General features: G+C 46.8%; 1 protein-coding gene across 7 annotated transcripts in view; it reads left to right on the top strand.

The window, feature by feature from the left end:
• The window catches only part of MRM1 (mitochondrial rRNA methyltransferase 1), a 33,104-nt gene that overhangs the window by 2,020 nt on the left and 10,761 nt on the right, over positions 1 to 20,323 (top strand). For 3 of the 7 annotated variants that reach the window (XR_006170789.1, XR_006170787.1, XR_006170788.1), the window contains exons 3-8: positions 720 to 840; positions 3,349 to 3,468; positions 3,601 to 3,788; positions 5,815 to 5,919; positions 9,641 to 9,796; positions 11,538 to 11,701. Coding sequence is in view for 1 of the 7 variants with exons in the window: in XM_042830129.1 (XP_042686063.1) it covers positions 720 to 840; positions 3,349 to 3,468; positions 3,601 to 3,650 (291 nt within the window). In the remaining 6 variants the exon portion in view is untranslated. Of the gene's footprint in view, positions 1 to 719; positions 841 to 3,348; positions 3,469 to 3,600; positions 4,329 to 5,814; positions 5,920 to 7,091; positions 7,144 to 9,640; positions 9,797 to 11,537; positions 11,702 to 20,323 lie in introns of those variants that run through there. The other 4 variants (XR_006170791.1, XR_006170790.1, XR_006170792.1 and 1 more) reach the window with 3 other exon arrangements.

Genomic DNA, 20,323 nt, shown 5'->3' with positions numbered 1-20,323 from the left:
TCATTTTATTGGACCCAGATTCTCTGGCCTAACCATTGGCATTGTCTGGTGTGAATTTGATGCAACTTAAAGTAAAAAGTGTCAGTTCCACAGGAAATGAAGCTGGCAAGAGGCAGCAGCTCTTTTATTGTTAAAATAGGTTTCTAAGACAAATAATTAAAGTGCTTTATGTTAGGGCAGGGGAAGGAGGGCTGTTTCTCTGGCTGTATGAGGTGCTGAGTGTTGAGTGCCCTGCTTTTTTATGAACTGATTTTTGGATGTGCATCTGTATTTGAAAATGTTTCTGGGGGCTTCTGGTGGCTGAGTTTGTGCTTCAAAACTTCCACTGCATTACTCTGTTCATTAACTTTAAGCTGATTTGTTTAATACAGCAACTCCTGAATGCTTTTCAGAGAAACAAAACAAAACAAAAAAAACACCCAAACCTCCCTAGAACTGTTGCATTGGCAAAAAAAAAGTAATTTCAGTTGCTTTTTGTTTGCTTGCTGAACTGGAAGAAACACCAGAAGGAAAATTACTTTTTGTTTTTCTTTTTCTCATTCAAGGTTTGTGTCCTGGTTCTGGTAGGGCTTCGGTGGTGAAAATTCAAGGGATGTCAAAAAACCAGTCAGCTTAACTGAGAATCTAGGAAAAAAATATGGTTATGTACATGTCTTATTTTCTTTTTAAGATTGAAAAGTTAGTATTGTTATAACGTTTGTTTCTTCTCCTGTTCTCAGGCTAAAGCTGCAGAAGGCTGGGAAGTTGTGGGAACAGTGAGCCAGTCTGAAACTGTGGAAAATGTTCCTGTCATCAGCTGCTTGGAGTTTCGGTGGAACAAACCCATTATTTTAGTGATAGGTATTTCAATTTACAGAGCCTTGGTCTCGGGGCAAGTGCATATGTGAGGGAATAAGGGGGATGGCATTCCATCCCCTAAGCTAGTTGCAGATCTGTTATGTTCCATTACACTTTGGTCTGGAAAAGAGAAGCTGAGCAAAAGAATGAGTATAGAATGATCTGCCTGGAAATGGAACATGGTCTCAGAAGAAAGGGGAAGGCCAGGAGCTTTCTCACAGTGTGCTGTGTGAGCAAGAAGTGCCACTTTCCCAGTCCTGAGCAACTAAACTGTGATTACTCCAGGGCCTTCTGCTTCTCCTCCTTAGTGTGGAGGAGATTTGGAAAGGGTGCTGTCCTTTACAGGCAGAGTTTGGAGCTGACAGAAGGTGAAAAGAAGGGGAGTAATGGCCTTGTGGCAGCTAGAGGAAGAATGCTGCTCTAAGCACCCATGTGTGGCATCTTCTTGGCCCCCACTTTGTGTCTGTCACCTGGCATAAGAGCTTGCTTGAGCTTTTACACTTGAAAGTGGTGTCAGGCTGGTGATGAGCCATCAAGGGGCTGTAATCCTGCCCTGTGCTGTGGTTTTCTTGGCTCAGAGGACATTCTTTTAATTAAAATGTTTATTGAACTCCTAGAAATACTGACAAGACAGTGCAGCAAATCTGGCATCTCTACAAGATGTGTGAACCTATATTATAAAGGGAATAGGGAGACTGGCAGCAGTGCTGATAGACCACAAAGAAATGCATCCCAGTAACGTTGACAACACCAAGAGAAAGGAAGGAGGTGAAAGTGGCAATGGTGTCATTACCTTGAATTATGAGAGATTTCTCCAGGAAAAGGTCCAAGTATCCTTTTGTCAAGGGAGATTGGAGGCTGATTGGTAGATACGTAAGGAGAGCTCCCAGACCTTGCAGCAGTAATGATCTCAGCCCTCTGCTGCAACTAACTCTTTGCTGAAAAGAAAATTGAACATTACAGTTGTCTGATGCTGGGGTTGTTTGAAAAAACATCCTAGATCTGAATATGTAGCACACTTCTAGCCACAAACTGCAGCAAAAATATATTAGCATGGTAGTGAGCTTCCTGGCATCGCACAGATTGTCTTACAAGTTGTGTTTGCAGACTCGAATCCACTCCTCTGGTGTCCTTGCTGGCATAGCAGAGAATGATTTGGACAGTCCAAGTTGGTGTTGTTTGCTCTGGACTCATTGCCAGAGGTGACAGATGTGCTGACTGGCCTTAAGACTGGAAGCCTTGTGTGAACAGGAATGGGTTGGGAGCACGTAGATGCATTACCAAATAATTCAGAGGGACAACGTCAGGTGCGCTGTCAACGGGAGACAAATCTGATACTGAAGCCAAGGATGTGCTTTTTATTCACCAGTACAGACCAGGATTTTATCTGATCTAGTCAATACTCCCTCCCACGTGTCGCACTCTATGCAAGTCTTTTTGCCCTGAATTTATGGGTCCTAATTATTTTAAGCAGCCTGGGCCATAAACAGCTTTGTAAAAGCTGGAAGCCAAATTGCTGCCTTTATTAGGAATCGTAAGACCTTTATCAGAGAGAGGAAAGGAATGCTCCAGGAGCTGTGGCACCTCTGGTGATAAGTGCAGTCCAAGTTGAGGAATCCTATGAAGCAGAGGCACAGCAGCCCCTGTCAGGCAGTGTGTGCCCCCGTGGTGCTGCTGTGGGGTGAGTCTGGACCAGAGCACAGCAGCTGAAGGGGAACGTTTGGCTTCCATCATGCTGAGCCTAGTTTGTTAGGGGGCAAGCACATCTTGAAATGAGCCAGGTATTCCTGCAGCCATGTAGCTGTCTGTGTGGCTCTAAATAATGAATATGGAAGAAGTCTTTGGGGAGCTGAACAAGCTGGGAGGTCTGCGGTCTTCTGAATTTTCACTTGTCTGCACATAGGGTTGTTTAAAGCCTCTCCCTTTCCATTTCCCTTTGTGACAGTGTGAGTCAAACAACTACTAATGACCTGGGATAGATTTCAACTCTGTTTCACCAGTGTATCAGCCCAAACATATCAGGGCTGTTGGATGGTTTAACAACTAATCAATTGAAGCCTCTGGTTAAACTGTCTGCATTCACAAGTTGCACTCAGCTGGTGGTACTCTCTGCTGAAAGGGCTGAACCTGTCACTATCGATAGGGACACAGATTTGCTGTGGCAGAGGAGGCCAGTGGCCTTGTCTGCTTCATCCCCTGGCAGCAGCCCGTGTCTGTGGGCAGCTGCATAGTGGATGCTTGCATATGGGATCCTCATACTTGTGCTTGCAAGGCTCTGTGCTTAATGCTGGAGTACAGGTGTGATGCACAGGTATTCCTCAAAAACCCTGCTGGTTCTGGGAACAGATCCAGGGTGAGTGGAAGGGGTCGGGAAGGGAAGATAGGACAGGTTTCCATCTGTCTGTGGTTGTTGTTAATGGGAGTTGGGAAGTTACTTCACAACGACGTATACTGATGAATGGAAAAGAGGAGCGTGGCTGCAGGCTGACCTGAGCAGTCTTTGTTCTGCAGGTAGTGAAGGTGATGGCCTTTCCCTGGAGACGCAGCTCCTGTGCCACCAGATGCTGGTCATCCCCTCTGGCAGGGCACTGCACCCAGGCATCGAGTCACTGAACGTCTCCGTAGCCACTGGTAAAAACAGATCCTGTGCAATGGCATTGGACTGAATTTCTGCATTTAAAAATCAGTCAAGCATCCAGACCCTCAGATTTTCTTACAGAGTTAAAATAAAAGATTGTTGTCTTTTTGTTTACTCTCCTACAGGCATTCTCCTGCACTCCATCTGCAGCCAAAAGCTGAGGCACGGTGATTGATTTTTATCCTGGCACATGGTGGAAGTTGCCCAGCCAAGATCTTTGATGGCAAGAAACTGCTCAGTGTTCCATGGCTGTGTTCAGTATGGATATGGTAGTACTCCTTCCAGGCTCGGCACCATCTCAGCAAGTTTCAGGGTGAGCCCCACTGACCCAGGGTGTGTTCTGTCTCATGCACCACACCAGCAGAGCCCTGGGCCAGCACTGAAGTCATGCCTGCGTGCATGGTAACACGTTCCACCAGCATCTCAGAGGAGAGATTGTAAGGAAGGAGGTTTGAAAGTAGACAAACCTTCAGTTTTAGCAGTAAAATAGGCAGTGGTGGCTGCAAGCCTTGTGTTTGTTGCTTGGGGAACTTCTTGCATTGCTCAGGCTGTGGGTATGGGGCTGTAGATGAATGGTGGTTCATGGTGGAAGCTGACTCAGAGAACAGCCATGCCCTGTGCCTGGAGTGCTGGATAGAAGCTGGTCTGATCTGGGACTGCTCAGTAGCCATTTATTCATGATGAGGCAGTCTCTCTGTTACACCTTGCTGCTTGAATGTCTGAAAACACACCGTGTTGTATTTGTAACACAAGTCTGCGGCCATGCCAGAGGATGAACGTGACCTGTTAGAAACAGCTGTAGTGGGGAAAAATGCGGCCCATTAAAATAAAGCCTCTGTAAAGATTTGTTGTAGACTTGACTCAATCCTTTTTGTGTCATATATAAATCCAGAGTGTGATTAGTGGAACGAGGCACTTCCTTCAGGTGGGAAGGGGAGCCGGGAGCTTGTTCTCTTCATTCAGGGAAGTTTCCTTCTTGTGATGGATCTAATCCAGCTGGACTCTGAGCTGCCCAGCACTGCTGTCCCCACTGATGGTGTGTGGATTCAGGGGCAGTGATGACAGTGACTTCATTTGCAAATATCCTGGTTGAGAACCAGCTTGGCTGAATTATTGAGAACCAAATGAATGTTATCGCTTAGCACCTTAATTATTTTATTTAGCTACTGTGGCCCTTTGCATAGGATTCCTCATTAACACTTAATTTACAGTGCCCTTTAGGGATAATTTCAAACAATTCAGCTTAGTCTCCCTCCTCTCCCCCTTCCAAGTGAACGAGTAAATCACTCAGAGTGACTAATTAGGACTTTTCCTTTGAGCTAAATGAAGTCTGTAAACCAGTCTGTGGATGTGGAGGTTTTTCAGATGTGTCCCTGCAAGAGGCTGGTGGCCCTGCTGAGGGCAATGGCTGTGGTGGGATGAGGAGAGGGACAGGATGTGGGGTGGGACAGGACACACTGCTCTGCAACTGCATTGGCAGTGAGAACTTTCCTGGCTGAAGTGAGCATGGAGCGCGGCCCATGGAGGCAGTGACCCAGAGGTGGGTTTCATGGTGCTGACTGCTTGGCTACAGCCTTAACTGCCTGCGCTGCTCTGAGCCCTCAGTGAGGTGGGACAGAGGGGCTGGGGCTGTGTCTGGAGGAGCCCCATGTGGATGGGTAAGGGTAAGCCATGCCCTACTGGCATCTAGGTGGGATCCTGCAGTGCTCTGCACTGAGAGATTTGACTTTTCGGTGGTGTTGAGTACTCCATTCTGGGTCTGTGGCCACAGCTGAAGGTGCCTGTTGTGACAGAGTGTATCCTGAGGTGTCTCCTCTGCAAAAAGACAAAACCGAATCCTCCCTGAAATGCCTGCTGCAATGTGAGCAGAGCTGTGGTGCCTGAGTCTGAAGATGTTCACTGAGTAGCAGCTGAGGTCTGGTGGACGACAGGGATAGTGGTTCTTGGGCAGGTGTGGAGCACTTACGTTTCTGGGGCTGAATGTGCCTGGCTCTCAATTGCTGAAATAAAAGGGGAAAGGGCTGGGGAGGCTGCTGGCACGCTGTCGCCACGATGTTCACTGTGCAGCCGTGTCTGCCCCAGCAGAGGGAGCCCGTGCTCTAGATTTGCTTATTTCTCGCAAGCCAGATGCAGCTTTGGGGCTAGCAGGGTTCATCCTCTCCAGCAGCAGGGATGAGGATAAAGCCATTGCTTTCTTCTCGATCTATAGTTAAGTGTGTGTGTTATATACCATAACTATATATACCATAATAATAAATATTTATATGGAGAGAGATTTCTAATTCCATATAAACTGCAGTTTCTCCATTAAAAAACAAATAATGTCTTTCTCTGTGCAGTGCTTAAACATGAGGAGACCCTTCATTAAGGTTGCTTGTGTTTGGGAAAGCCTCGTGCCCTCTGCCCACGCTCAGCCACGGCTGCTCATCCCCAACAGATCCCAGGTGAGTAGCGATGGAGCAGGAACCTCTTCTGCAAAGCTCCCAGAAAGCTTTGATGCCTGTGGGGACACTGCTGCTATATACCTCTTCAGGCCTAAATTTGGTGCTGCAGTGTCAGACAGGGCTTGCAGGGTTTGAGTTGAAGAGGCAGTGGTGCTTTATGGTTAGTGCTAATGAGAGTTTGCCTGCCAGCTCTGTTGGCACACCCAGGGAAAGCACTGGGAATGGTCACAGCGCCAAGCAGAGCTGCACCTTTGGAGCTGGAGCTTTGAGTGCTGTGCGGTTTGCCCCCGATTTAATAAATGCAATCCATTAATTGGATCATTGCCTGCTTCTGCAGTTAATTTCCTGGATATTTTTAAATGTTAAAATGTAGTTTTTATAGTCTTTCATTATTTTTAGCCTTAAGCTCAACTATAATCGTCCCTGTAATGTAACTGTAAAAAACTCACGGCTTTATATCATAAAGGAGGACATTAATTGTCATTTTTTGTGTACATCAGCAAGATCAAAACATGCTTCCTGATTACTTCTGTTTGTACATAGAGTCTCTTTGATATTTAGATATGAATAAAGCGTGTGTTTGTGTAATTTAAAAGTCAATTCTTCCCTCCCTGCTGCTTGTCATGGATTCCTTTTGGAAGCATATTTACCAAACTGATTTTAAAATTTAGTAATTGCCCTTCCAAAATGATTTCTCAATAATCAAAATGTCTCTAGGCACGATGGCAAAATATTTGTCCTTGCATCTCAGGAGCCACGCTCCCCATCTCTGCGTTTTTACCAGGGGAGCACAAATCTCTTCATCCCCCCCCAAATCAGGTCAAAGAGCCCAAGGATCCCAATAGGCACACGGTCCTGTTGCTCTGAGTGGTTCCAGGGAGGCACAGAGGGTCATCCTGCAGCACGTGGGTCCTCCAGGCACAGCAGGGAATCCTCCAGCGAGGAGCGGAGTTTGTAAATGTAATCAACCTTGAGGTCTTGTTACTTCCACAGGTGCAATTAGCATTACCATCTGCTAATCCATGATTAACGATGTTTACAAATATGCTACAACATGTTAAAATGTGCCTGCGTTCCTTTTTGTTGTGTGTTTTTTTTTTCCCCTCTCCCTGTTTTGATGGGGTTTCCCCGTGCTCCCCATCAATGCAGACGTTTTGTTTTCGTTCTTTAAGAGTGGTGTTAAACTCCAAACCAGCTGCAGGAATGACAAGTTCAACTCAGAAGGTCGGTGCCACTAAGTGGGATTTAATTGCATGGGGGCTGAGGTACAAACTGGTGAATCTGAATAATAAAACTTTCTTGGAAGCGACATATGGCACAGTTTAAAGTAAATCTTTATTGATCGTCCCACGACTGATGTGGTAATGGATGGCAGTCTTTCCTTTGGGTTTGATGTTGGCGTGGAGTTTTAATAACATCACCCAGGAATATTGTGGATTCTAATAGGAGGGTTTTATTTAAAAAAAAAAAAAAAAAAAAAGTGTTTTCTATTAACTGCCTCTTTCTTTTTAACACAGAGAGGAATGTATTATATCCCACTGTATGTCCTCCAGATCTAGGTTACGTGTAATTGCTTGGTAATTGGTAGAACCATGTAAAAGCCATGGTATTTGCCAGTCAACCCTCCTAAGTCACCATGAAATTGAAGTGTGATATTTATTCTCTATAAAATTTGTGACCCAAATGTTGTGTAACATCAAGCATGGTTGACTATGGCTGCATTCTGCAAGGCTGCTGCATGTAACTGCATGTGTCTGGGGCTGTGCACCTGTGCCCCCTGGCACCTGGGGGTGGGAAGGAGCTGGGGGATTTGGCTGGGAGGTGGGGGGGGGGGGTGTTCTGCTTTGAGGGAAAGGCTTTAACCTTGATTGGGCTTCGGCCTCATTGTTATTAACGTTATCTTGAGGTCCAGCTCAAAATGATGGAGGTTTTGGAGGTAGCCTGAAGGGAATCCCATTCTCAAGAAATGTCCCTGATTGAAGTGAAGCATTTCAGCATCTTGCTGTGGAGGGTGTTCAGGCATGTTTGTTTCTTTGTGAATTTTTTTTTTTTGTCATTTTGGATTCAGTTCCAGTTCAGAGCCTTCCCATGCCTGTGCACAGGCAGGTTCTGCCCTGGCTGTGCGCAATGCAGGGTGGGCTCAGGGACAGCCCCTTGTTTGCCTACTGCACAGCTTTGGCTGCACGCAGAGGTAATGACTTGCTTATGATCAATAGTTTTATATACTTCAGAGATGTAACGACGTGCTGTAGCTCAATGCAAAGTTAAACCTGCCAATTTTTTTTTTTTCTCTTTTTTTTTTCCTGCCCTGTTTTAGAAGCTGCAACATCAGCAGTGTTTCTCCTGCGCTCCACAAGTCTTAGCTCAGCTCTTTTCTCTGGAGATCCAAAATGTGGCTGCTGCAGATCCTGGCAATGCCACACTCCATGCTGTGCAGGTGCCACTGCAAGGCCGGCGTGTTGGGTTCCAGCAGCTGCTTTTAGTGCTCCTCAGTGCTGCTGTGCATTGGTGGCACAGAGGGTCCAGAGTGGTCCGGCCTGGTTGTGGGCATGGCTGAAGGGACACAGCTTTGTGTTCTGCAGCAAAAGAAAGGGGCCCTGCTTCTGCCTGTGCCCTCATTAGCACCTTGCAGCGCGGCACGGCTCCTTCAAGCCATATCTCAAGGCTTTTGCTGGAGATTACATCTGTACCTAATGCGCATTTTTCTATAAACAAGGGTGCTAAATGGCCTTTCAGTTCCCTCTGTAATGCCTTTTTTAATGGAAGGTCCTGAATTAAGAACGTATATATATGTATGACTCTTAAGAATTTTCTAAGTGATATTGAAAACCTATTGTGAGGTAGGATTTCTTCTTGCAAAATTATTTTAATGAGGTTCCAGTTTATTTTCTGGCTATATTTTACTTATTTAATCCTCCAGAGGCGTTTTTCAGAGGCAGCATCTCATTTTCAATGCAACTATTTTTAACGTTAGGGAAAACTACCTTGCTGAAATGCATGAAGGAGGGGGAAAAAAAAAAAAAAGAACCAGAGGAAGATGTACGAGATAAGAATAAACTTGAAAAGCTTTGAGGTGGTTTATGGCTTCTCTTGAAAGAATAACACTTCATGTATTTTTGTTATGGTGTGGTTTAATGATGCTTGCAGGAAAAAGATAAGGTAGAAATGGAAATATAAAATTAAACCAGCAAAGTGAATGTGATTATTTTAGTTACTAGTATTACCTGGGGAAAACGCTCTCAGGGATTTTTTATCTAGTCTAAATATTTGCTTTTCCAGGAGGGAAAGCCCTCAGCAGTGCTGGGCTGCGATGCAAAGCGCTCCCTGGTCCTGTGGCCTAAAAGGGCCTTATGTTATTATTAAGGAAATTTGATGGTTTCTTAAGGGATCTGCACTTTACAGCCGAGTTCTGCCCTGCTTGCAGGGATGCCCATCAGCAGGACTTGGGTACGGCTGGTTCTCAGGGCACAGACCTGTCCCATTCCATTAGGAGCCCATGTGTGGCCTTGAGCTTCACCGGGTGGTTAATTTTTCAATTTCTTCCATGGATGTGCAAGTGCGAGGAGTTTGTTTATAATTAAAGTACTTGAAGATTTACACTTTAATTCAAATAGCTGAAAAGAAGCAGTTCCTGTGTAGGTTTCTTCACTATCAGAATCTAAAACAGATTATTATGTAAATTTTTTTTCGATCCTAAATTCATTATAATATTCAATTTCAGGAAATGCTCTTGACCATCTGCTGCTGCTCTAAGAAACGAGTGTTTACCACCAGAAACGTGGGAGGTATCTGGGATAGATCACAGCAGAGTGCAAGGGCAGAGTGCAGCCACTTAAGCAAAGCCGTGCCACAGTCACCATGAGCCTGGAGTCGGAAGGTACTGCTCCTCCCCTGCCCTGGCACACGCTTTTCCTGCCGGTATTTAGCATCTGTGTGATAATCAAAGGTTTTTCTGACACCACTTCCAGCTTGCTCCCACACATTTAGGAAAAATTCCTTCTCTGAAAGAGTGGTGAGACATTGGAACAGGGAAGTGGTGGAGTCACGGTCCCTGGAGGTGTTCCAGAGCCGTGGAGATGTGGCACTGAGGGGATGTGGTTGGTGGGCAAGGTGGGGTGGGATGGACTTGGGCCTGGGGGCCCTAGAGGTCTTTTCCAACCTAAATTATGCCATGGTTCTATAAGGGTATGATGGTGATGGGTTAACTAAGGTGATCTTAATGGTCTTGTCCAACATCAGTGATTCTGTAAAATATCAGAGCACAGAACATGCTGAAGATTGTTTTTTGTGCCTTTCCTTCGCTCACGTACAAACCAAGAAAGTGCTGTCTCTATAGCTGGAGCCCTTCCTTGCTTCAGCGTTCAGGGAGAGCTGACCTCCTCCTTTTCCCCCTCTGGGGACATTTCTGCTCTGGTCTCATGCAGCCCAGGGGGATGAGAAGGGCAGGACCCCATTCTGGGAAGCATTGCTGAGCTTCCACCCATGGGTGCTCCCCCTGCCCTGACCGTGTGCCCCCAGCATCCTTTGTGTGTGTGCACCCAGCAGCTGCGAGCGAACCCGCGTTCGATTGCTGCAACCGCCTGGGGAATATTGCTCACTAATTATAGAAAACAGAAGATGTGCTCCCCTCCTCTTGATTTTTTTTTCTTTTTTTTTTTGGAAAACATTGTCTCCTCTCAACAGCCGAGTGTTTAATTAGTGTTGATTGCTGCTCGCGTGTTCGATAACTGCTCATCAGGCGGAGGTGTCCACTGATGCAGCGTGGCCTGGAGCGCGGAGCGGCGGAGGGTGCTGCTAATTAGGGATGCCATTTATTTTGGGAAGTCATGTGGACAGCAGCCTGACTTTTAGGTTAAATTTCAAGGTTAAAGGAAAATGTTGTGAAAAAAGAAATGGACCATAAGAGTGAGTTCTGATGGCAGAGCCATCACCAGCAAGGGACACCCTGTAGGTCATCCCTGTATGTGTTTATACATATATGTAGTGCACGTGTGCCTGTGTACGTGTGTATATGTGCACGTATGCAAAGCTCTCCCATTTAGAAGAGGAGAAAGAAGACCTCAAACACACAGCACTGAGTTCCTAGGGGCAGCTATTGATATGATCAGGATGACTTGGCACAAGTAGGTTCCTCTCTTTTGCCCGGAGCACGTGCCCATACCAGGTTTGCCCCAGCATCCACAGCAGGATGAAAGCATTGAGGGGTACAGGAGCATCCCCTGCCGTGGGGATCTGGGAAATCCAAATGCCAGCCCTGTGAGCAGGGCTGGGTGTTGCTGCATGGTGATGTGAGTGAATGCCCGTCTGCTGCATCTCTGTCCCTGTTATTTATTTATATGTTTATTTGCTGTGCCACCTGACAGCGGTGATGGAGCTGTCATGCTTTGGTGGCCACCAACTCGTGATCCAGCACCTGTTCTCTGCGCTTTAATCTCTCCTCTCTGCTCACATGGAGTCTATACATAACCCCCAGCCAAACAAAACGTGAAGAAAAATCAAATCTAATTACAAGCCATTGATTTCTCTCCAAATTTGCTTCTAATACACTTTTTGACTACTCCTTGATTCCTTTTTTTATTTTTTTTCCCCCATTTTTCCCTTCCCCTCTCCTATCCCAGCTGCTCAGTCAGCAGCAGCCTCCTCCCGTGGCACCAGGAGGCTGCAGCCTGCAGTGAGCACAGCAAGACCTGGCGCAGTAGGGAATACGTGGATGGACACAGGGATTTTGCTGTGGCCAAGCAGTAGGGACGACTGGTGTCATGCACCTCATCTTAAGGGACAGGTAGGACCGTGCAGCTTTTCCTGATGGCTTTTTCCCTTCCTTCTCACTGCTCTGGGTTCTTCTCTGTGTGCTGCTGGATGGGCTGTGGGTGGGGGGTCGGGGCAGGACAGCATGTGGGTAGGTAGTGGCATGTGTCACCCCTCTGCTTTTTGTTACTGCTTGGCTTTGTGTCTCCCCTCGGCTCTGGGTCACCCTGGTGCGGTCAGGGAGGAGACCCTCAGGCCGTGTCACCACCACCCATCTGTGGTCCCGGTGTCATTGGTGCAGTGGTGATATCCACCTCCAGCAGGAGCCCCAGGAACACTGAGTTCTAAGGGAGCATCCAGATGTATCGTGTGAGGTGGAATACATGAGCTGAAGACAGTTTGGTTGTGTTAATTATGGAAATCTAAAGATAATCTATATTTAATGTCAAATTTTTCTCAAATCTACGAAAGAATGAGGAGAATATATGCACATGATGACATTTAAATGAAGAACAAGGTGCAATTAAACTCCAAAATGTACAGTAGACTAATTGGGAGAGGATGACAAATATAGTTATCATCAGCAACTAATTAGGGACCTGCTTTAGCTTTCCCTGCTTGATTAATCTTGACTAGGTGATAATAAGTTGCACAGGACCAGGTACCTCGCTCAGCACTTTGGTGGCAGGAGCTGGTTTATGGCTGGGGAGCACACGGACTCATGTGGGACACGTTGTGTCGGGGCACGAATGGGTTCTGAGCGATGGGGTGGTGTGGTTGGGGTCCCCACCCCATCTTGTTTTGAGATTGGTGCTGACTTTACCTTGGTTGCGTCCATCAGTGCGGCTTCCATGTTGTTTTGGCATCCTGTGGGCAGTGCTGCAGGGTTTGTGAGGATGGCAAGCACCTCCGGAGAAGTGTCCCATGAGGCTTTTCCCTGGGTCCAGGTGGCTCTGGGGACAGAGGTGTCCCTGGCTGTGCCCGCTGAGCCACGTGGCACGTGCCAGCCCTGCTGACACTGACAAGATTAACTCACTTATCTTTTTGCTTTGCAAGGTAAGAATAATAGTAAAATGTTAATGCGGCACTCTATGTATAATGCTGTATGTAAAGAAGTGACATGACGTGAGAGACTGATAAATCATAGCTGCTTTCAGACAGTCATCTGCATGGAAAGCTCAACGCACGGCCTGTCCCAGCGCAGGAGGGTGCTTGGGAGCCAAGAGTGGCTCCTGGGTGCTGCCGTTGGAGCTGAGTTTTATGGCACGGGCTGCCTGTATCCCTGTGCTGCTCAGAGTGGGAACCGTGCATCCTTGTGGTGTCAGTGTGCCAGGAAAGCACGCAGTGTGCCACGGTGCTCACACAGTGCATCCCCAGGAGCAGCGTTGTGGCTGCAGGGAGGTCTGGGTGCCCGATGGGCGATGCGCTCAGCCCGGCCATCGCTGTGCTGGGGGTGAACTTGGCTCGGTCACCATGGAAACAGTGGCTGGCCCTGGTGCTGCTCGCGTGTGCACAAGTCCCGTTGACCTCACTTAGAATTATTACCTTTGGCCAAATAAAATAATTTGTGTTAATAAAGAGACCATTTTCACTCGGCTTCCAAGCGAGCCTTCCCCAGAAGGCAGAGTGACTCCTTAATTACACTTTTACTGCAAGGTGATTAATGTTCAATATGTGATACTCCGTTTAAATAAGTCGCTTATTAACACCTTTAATATGTTCTAATTTTTTCTTTTTCCCCCACTCTTTTTCCTCCTCCCCACTCCCTGCTGCACGCGGTGGAGCTCTGTGCCTGGGCACAGCACCCACGGGCTGAGCCACGAAAAGCCCCACAATGGGGAAAAACCCCACAATGGGGAAAAACCCAACTGGTTGTGGTTGTCAGCAGCAAGATTAGATGGGCGGTGTGCTGGGAAATTATGGTGCTTCCCCCTATTTTGGGGACTGGGATTGCACGATGCTGCTGCTGTGCATCCCTAAAGCTGCACCTGTGTTGCTCTGGAAGTGCACCCGGTCCAATTCTCATTGCTTTTCATTTGCACTGTTGGGCCAAAAAAGGGTGTTGGTTGCTGTTTCCTCAGTGCAGTGTGAGAAGAATGACTACAGATGCTTTGCATGTGAGTGTAGGGACTCATTTTCCTCCCCCTCCTCGTGATCTGGTTGGTGCTTATGAAGAAAGTAATTTCAGTTACTGAAGTAGATTGTTTCCCATGATTACAGACAAAGTTGGAAAGTGAGAAAGTCATTTTATTTTATTTCAACTTCTTTTAGAAGTAGTTTATTTGTGCAGCAACAGTTGTGTCTAGGTATGTTGCTATTCATCATACAAAAGGCTGGATTAGCAGTAATAGCCCTTTCCAGGTTACTCTGCTTTTCACACGTGTGACTTCTACAGGGTGCACTCTGAACAAATCCCAGTGTGATGTGCAATGCTTTGCGATGGTTGAGGCTGACATATGGGAAAACTCATCCTAAAAAGAATATAAATGCAAATCTGACATTGCTGTGGAGCACACACAGGTTGGAGAGAAACCGCCAACGTTATTTCCAGATTCTACAGTGGAGAGATGCTCTAAGGGATGCTCTGAAGGATGCTCAGAGGCTGGCACTGTGCTGCTCCTGCAGCTTGTGCAGGTTTGGTGCCCAGCTTTGTTTTCTTCTTCTTTCCTGTGCATCAGGGCATGTTGCAGAGTTAAATAAAATCACAAGGAAACTGATGGTTTCTAAGTGAATTTGCCCTTTACTTTGTCAGGAATAGCTTCAGAGGGAGGTGCTCAGGTGCTCCTGGTTATAAATGTAGCAGAGCTCCTCCTTGGAGCCCCCAGCTCCCTGCGTGTGCTGCAGGTAAGGAGAGCAGCAGCTCGTAGCCATCAGAAATGCACATCAACTCCTTCATCTGTTTGATTTCCTACTCCATGCCTTCTGAATGGATTGGATGATTGCTATTGTATTGAAGGAATGGTGTCTGTCCCTTTCGTGATTTTGTTTTTGAGTGCTCATCAGTAAATGATGATAACAGTTCATTTGAGAGGATGCCTCTGTACAGCCCTGCAGGAGGGGACACCTGTGGTTTCCTCTGGCAGTTTCCCTGGTGTCGGGCTGTCTGCTGGTCTGCTTCTAGCTTCTGTCTCCTCTGAGCAGTTCAGGAAATGGTGCAGCTTTGCTTGGGCTGTGGAAAAAGGTTAAGCTGTGCTGCAAGAGGAGGTGAGATGTGGTGATGCTGCTGTTCAGTGGGACGTTTTCGCCATGGTTTGTCCTGTTCCCCACCCCGGGTAGAAAGGCACTGCACTCCCAGACCTTGCATTTCCCTGCCAGATATCTGTGAGTTCATTAGCTCGCATGGCTGAGCCCTACTTCACCCAGTGGTCATCCATCCCAGGGCTAATTCTCATCTGAGATGAGTTTTCACTGCATTCAATAAAACTTCAGGTGATTCTAAGAGCAACGTTTCTGTAATGCTTGAGGCCCGGTGGAAGGCTCCATCCACAGCAGTGCCAAGTGCTGCAGGTGAGCCAGCAGTGGCGTTTGCTGCCCTCTCCCTTTGCACTTCACTTTTCAGCTCTGTGCAGCCCATCAGAGCGCTGCCCAGCAGTGAAGCAGCGCAGTGCTCCCAAATCACACCCTGCCTTTCTCCCTCTACTGCTGCGACCAAAACTGAAAAGAGAAATTCAGCAAAGAAAATAAAATAAATAGTAAAGCAGAACTGTAACGACGAACCCGCAGAGGTGTGTATGTGTGACTTACAGCCGCAGCCTGCTTTTATGGAGGCTCCTTATTCTCCGTAAATTGATGAAGCTTAAAGGGGAGGCTAAACTTTTAGCCGATATATAGGTGGAAAGATATTAAATTCCCGTATTAAAGCTCGTCATTAACCTGTTTGTTTTTTATGGGGCTAACAGTAAACACAATGGGCTGTGAACAGCCCTTTTAATTATTCCAATGAATATTCATAACGTACAGGACCTTGAGAGTAAATAAAGGCAAGAAATTGTTCTGCAGAGCTTGATACGCAGAGAGGGCCTTAAATTCAGAGGGAGCAACATGAAATACACTCTGAGAACCTCTCGTCCTGCAGATGCTCTGTGCTTTAAGAAGGGGACGCAGCTCATGCTCAGCAACTTGTTGCAGAGCCTCTGCTTGTGAGTTGGCACTGGGGACTACGGGGTAACTTTGTTCTTTAGAGTTCCTGGTGCAGAGATGGAGTCCCTTGTCCCACACACAGGGATGTGTGTGCATTTCATGGGCATGAAAACGTGTGCAATGGGATGGGCTGCCATGAAGGGAAGTGTGATTTGTGAATGAAGAGACTTGGTAACCTGTGGAATAGCAGCTTAAAATGACTTTATTTTGTAGCTAGTTTCTGCCATCTGAGTGATGTTGCATGTGTTGGTTGTATTTATAACTTAACAGCTTTTCTCAAATTTATTTTACTTTTTATGGCACTTCATAATTTATCTGGGATTCCTTAAGTAGGCTGAGGGCAGCTTGTGGGGCACCAAGGTGGCACGGGGAGCCTGGCTGCGGTGCATCGGGGTCAGGCGGCCGTGCTGTGGTTCTCAGTGGGGCTGCAGCCCTCACTGCTGCAGTGCTGCTGTGTGTTCCTGTGCTGGAGAGCATGCTGTACCACAGGTTTTGTGGTGGGTTGAGAGACTCGTCATTGCCCAAGCTGTGACACCAGCAATTTCCTCCTATGTGGAAGGAGATCCTGCATGGAAGGTGAAGGTGCATTTTGGCAGCTCGGGGTTTTGCTATCCACAAAAATTCTGTCGAGTTCCCCCGTTCTTCCACCGTCCTCCAGCTGACCCCATAGCACGTGGGATGCTTTAGCCTCGCTGCCTTTGGTTGGGCACGGTGCAGAGAAAGCACCACTGCGTCTGGGGATGTGAAGTGGTGCAACCGTGGGCACAGCAGCTGTGTGTGTATGGGTGACCCTTTCCTGGCTGCTTAGTGCTGCTGGCGGAGCTGGGGCACCAAGGATGTGATCTCGGGATTGAGTGGAAGACTCAGGCATCGTTTCTTTGCACAGCTGATGACAGCCCTGTGCCAAATCCCACTCAGGGGAAAGTGGGAGAAGATGGGGCTGGCTTCCTGCAGTGCCCAGCCCTCCCTGTGCCTCCCTCACCTGTTTTGCCTCCGCACCAGCAGTGTGCTCCCCACCCCGACCGCCTTCATTATGGGCTGCTGGTCCGCCAGACCGCAATGCATTTATAATTTTTATTGTTATATCTTTTAATTTTATTTTGCTTTCCTTGCTGTCTTGGAGAAGGGAAGATAGGAGTCCATATTTATTACAGTGCAAACGATCTACCTCTGCGAATGTATGTATCAGTTAATTTAATCTCAGCGGTTTTATTTAAACTGTTTTTCCTTCCTTTCTTTACTTCCCTCCTCCCATCTCTCCCCCTCTTCCTCCTCCTCCTCTTGGCGCAAGGTGATCAGTTTGTTGAAAAAAAAAAAGAAAAAGAAAAAAAAAAAGATGGAAAGTAAAACTATCCCGTGCCTTTTATAATCGGCACTGAAAAGGCTTTTTCTGGTTGCTACGGAATCGCGCTGCCTTTCACCGCTTCCGCCGTGTGCCTCCCGTGGCCCCCAGCCTGATTGACATTTACAAATTACCAAGCTGAGAGTGTTCAATCTTTGACCCGTGTGTTTCTATTCAGCAATGAGTGAGATTTGCAAGCATTTTGTCATATAATTACTGCAAATCCCTTGAAAATTTCCACAACAACGCCTAGATGAATGGTAATTTGTGCAGACAGCCTCTGATGCCTTTACAATGCACTAAGATGCAAAACAGTTGAATTTTTTTTCTTTTTTTTTTTTTTTGCCCAAAGATTTCTTGGGGGGGAAAAATGTTGTGTGTGTGAGCGTGCTGTAAAATATTTGGATTGTTAGATTTATTTGCTTACACAGCCTATATTTGTGCTGATTTTATTGTATTGACTGTATGCATTTTTTTCCTCCCATTCTACAGTTTTATTGTGCGTTGGTCATATGCATACATCACCAGCATTGTTCTCCAGGAAATTTATTCCACCTTTCAGCGTGCTCTTGATAGGACTTATTGCATTACTAGTTAAGTGCTGAGATTTGCTACTACAAAGATCTGAAACAGCCCCTTGTAATGTTTATTTACCAGCCCTGGCTGAGGTCACATCTTTTCATAGCTCTTGGCATGGCACGTCTCACAGCCATTGGGCTCCAATGGGGTCTGGATGGACCCAGTGCTGCCCCAGCACCAAGCACCCAGAGGAGTGGATAACAACACCTGTTGAAATCGTGTGCATTTATGTGTCATTATGAGTGTTCATCTGTTGTTGTGTGTATTTATTCACCTGTCAGATTGCCACATATTGGCCAACATGCCCAACCACACCAGTGGCACCACCAGCAGCGCTTTTGAGTCATTCAGGATGCTTTTTCAGAACTTCCCACATTGATGTTACAGTGATGCATGCACATCTCAGTACAAGCTGATGTATGTGTGTATATGCATCATATATACATGTTTGTGAATAGTGTACAAACCTACCCAGAGGCTCCTGGTGCAGTGGGAGCTTCTCCTCTTGCAGACCTGTGCTCACTGCCTGGTGCAAGAACCACGAGATGCATTTCATTGGTGCTTGTTGAAAAGCAAGCACCCGTGCAAGAACTGCAATAACCAAGTTGCATCATTGTTGTTGGCACTTGTGTTTTTTTCTTCCTACCACTGGATGGGCGTGTTGGCTCTGCTGTCAGTGCAGTGTGAAATGCTGGGCTGGTGCTGCTGTTGTGATGCCCATTGCATGGTGCAGGGATGCTGGGCTCCTCAGTCCTTCCAATTATTTATTGGTGGTGCTGTCACAGCCCCAACTGCACAGCACCATTTTTGCTTTGCTGAGGGCTTTCCTGTTTGCTCTTTACATGTGATTCTCGGTGGAGAAGTGCAGACTGTGGGAGTTGTGACTGTGTCAATGTGCGCAGAGCGCAGTGTGTGCGTGTAGGAAGGAATTCTGGGGATCACTCATGTCACATCTCTGTCTGTGAACAGTTGGAGGCTCCCAGGAGGGTGCAGACCATGGGGATGGGTGGCTGGAGGCAGGTGGCACAGCCCCATCCCGTGCTGCTCCAGTGGCTCACCTTCCACTCCAGGAAAGGCATTTTTTTTGGTGAGGAAAAAAAAAAACCCCTCAGAATAAGAAGAGATTTTTTCAAAGCATCTCTCCCAGTGCTGCTCATCCTGAGCCGCTTTGCCGCTGTGCCTTGGGTCACTGTGACAGATCAGAGGGAGAGTTCAGCGGCTGCAGCGCCTGAACAAACCGCTGCTGTCATTAGGCTGGAAATGTAATCTCTGCGGAAGGAGAGGCCATGGTAGACTTAGCAAGATCTGTTCACGTTATGGGAATTTAATGCACCTGGTAGAAACTAACTGCAGGTCATCAGTTTTTATTGGCGTAGTGCAGACACGCAGTGTGATGAACTGATCTGGCAAAGCATTAACAAAGGAAAAAAAAAAAAATCATAATAAAAAAATCCCAGATCTGTGGGGTTTTTGTTGTTGTTGTTGTGCCTGTCCCTGAAATCGGAGTTTATACCACTCTTCAGGTGCTCTGCTGTTCTTCCCCTGTAATTTCAGCTGCTGTGCTGCTGATGTCGATGCACTCTTACACAGAGTTCACAGATAAATTTTTGTCTGACGTGTATCTAGAACTTATATAGTCACCTACTAATTTAAACCAATTTGCCCTAGGTGATGGGTGAATACACTTGAAAATTAAATGGGTCTGATTTAAGCATCCCTTCTCTGAAGCCAAAGATTATATAATTAAATTAAAAGAAAATGTGTTTTATAATAAACTGTATTTCCTCTTGGCAAAATCCAATTTTGAAACAAGATTGTAATATCATATCGAAAAATGTTTTCCCATGGGTATTACCAGTCTATTTCATTTAATTGTTTTCACCCATCCTATGATGAGCTTTCAAAGGAGTGGAAGGAGTGCGGTTTTACAAAGAGGAAGGAGAAAGGGAGCAGGGAGAATGGAGGATGTCCTGCCTGCTGTGGGCTGGTGATGCATTTCATTGGGCTTGGTTTGGTGGAAGCTGGTGCCCCCAGAGCAGGAGAGCTGTGGGTTTTGGGGTGCCTGCAGCCGGCCCTCAGCATCTTGGGTTTTCCTTCTCCAGCCATAGTTTGGCGTTTGAGGAAACTTAATGAGCCATATGTTAAAGATTTTGCACTTAAGCAGAAAATGTTTAATGCTTTGAGTCTGAGTGTGGGTGCAGCTCTTGGTGTTGAAAATGCTGTAGTGTCCTCGGGGTTGGACAATGCTGTAGTTTCCTTGGGGAAACAGGGAGGACTTTTCATACATGGGTTTGGTGTCCTAGCAAAGTGACAGCAGCAGGATGCAGTGGTGAGAGCAGCCAGGTGGGATGCTCTCATGTGCCCGGGGCCACACATGGGACCATGCAGTGCCAACCCACTTCCTTCCGTGTCCTGTCCAACAAATCTACATCCCTGCTGAGCTGACATTCCTCAAGCCACTGGTTTCTCAAGGCCGCCTGCATGCTGTGAGCTGAAGCCCCGAAATGAAGCCTTGCTTGCAGGCTTCCCAGCTGTGCTGTGCTCGGCGGCCTCGTTAAACCCTTCAGAGCTTTTATCGGGGATGGAAACATTGAC

This window comes from Centrocercus urophasianus, unplaced genomic scaffold (assembly GCF_019232065.1).
Source record: "Centrocercus urophasianus isolate 14NV4802_14NV808 unplaced genomic scaffold, USGS_Curo_1.0 seq_33, whole genome shotgun sequence".
In the NCBI taxonomy this organism is placed as follows: Eukaryota; Metazoa; Chordata; class Aves; order Galliformes; family Phasianidae; genus Centrocercus; species Centrocercus urophasianus.
The sequence above is the reverse complement of the archived record's forward strand: the minus strand, read 5'-3'. Positions and strand labels throughout refer to the sequence as shown.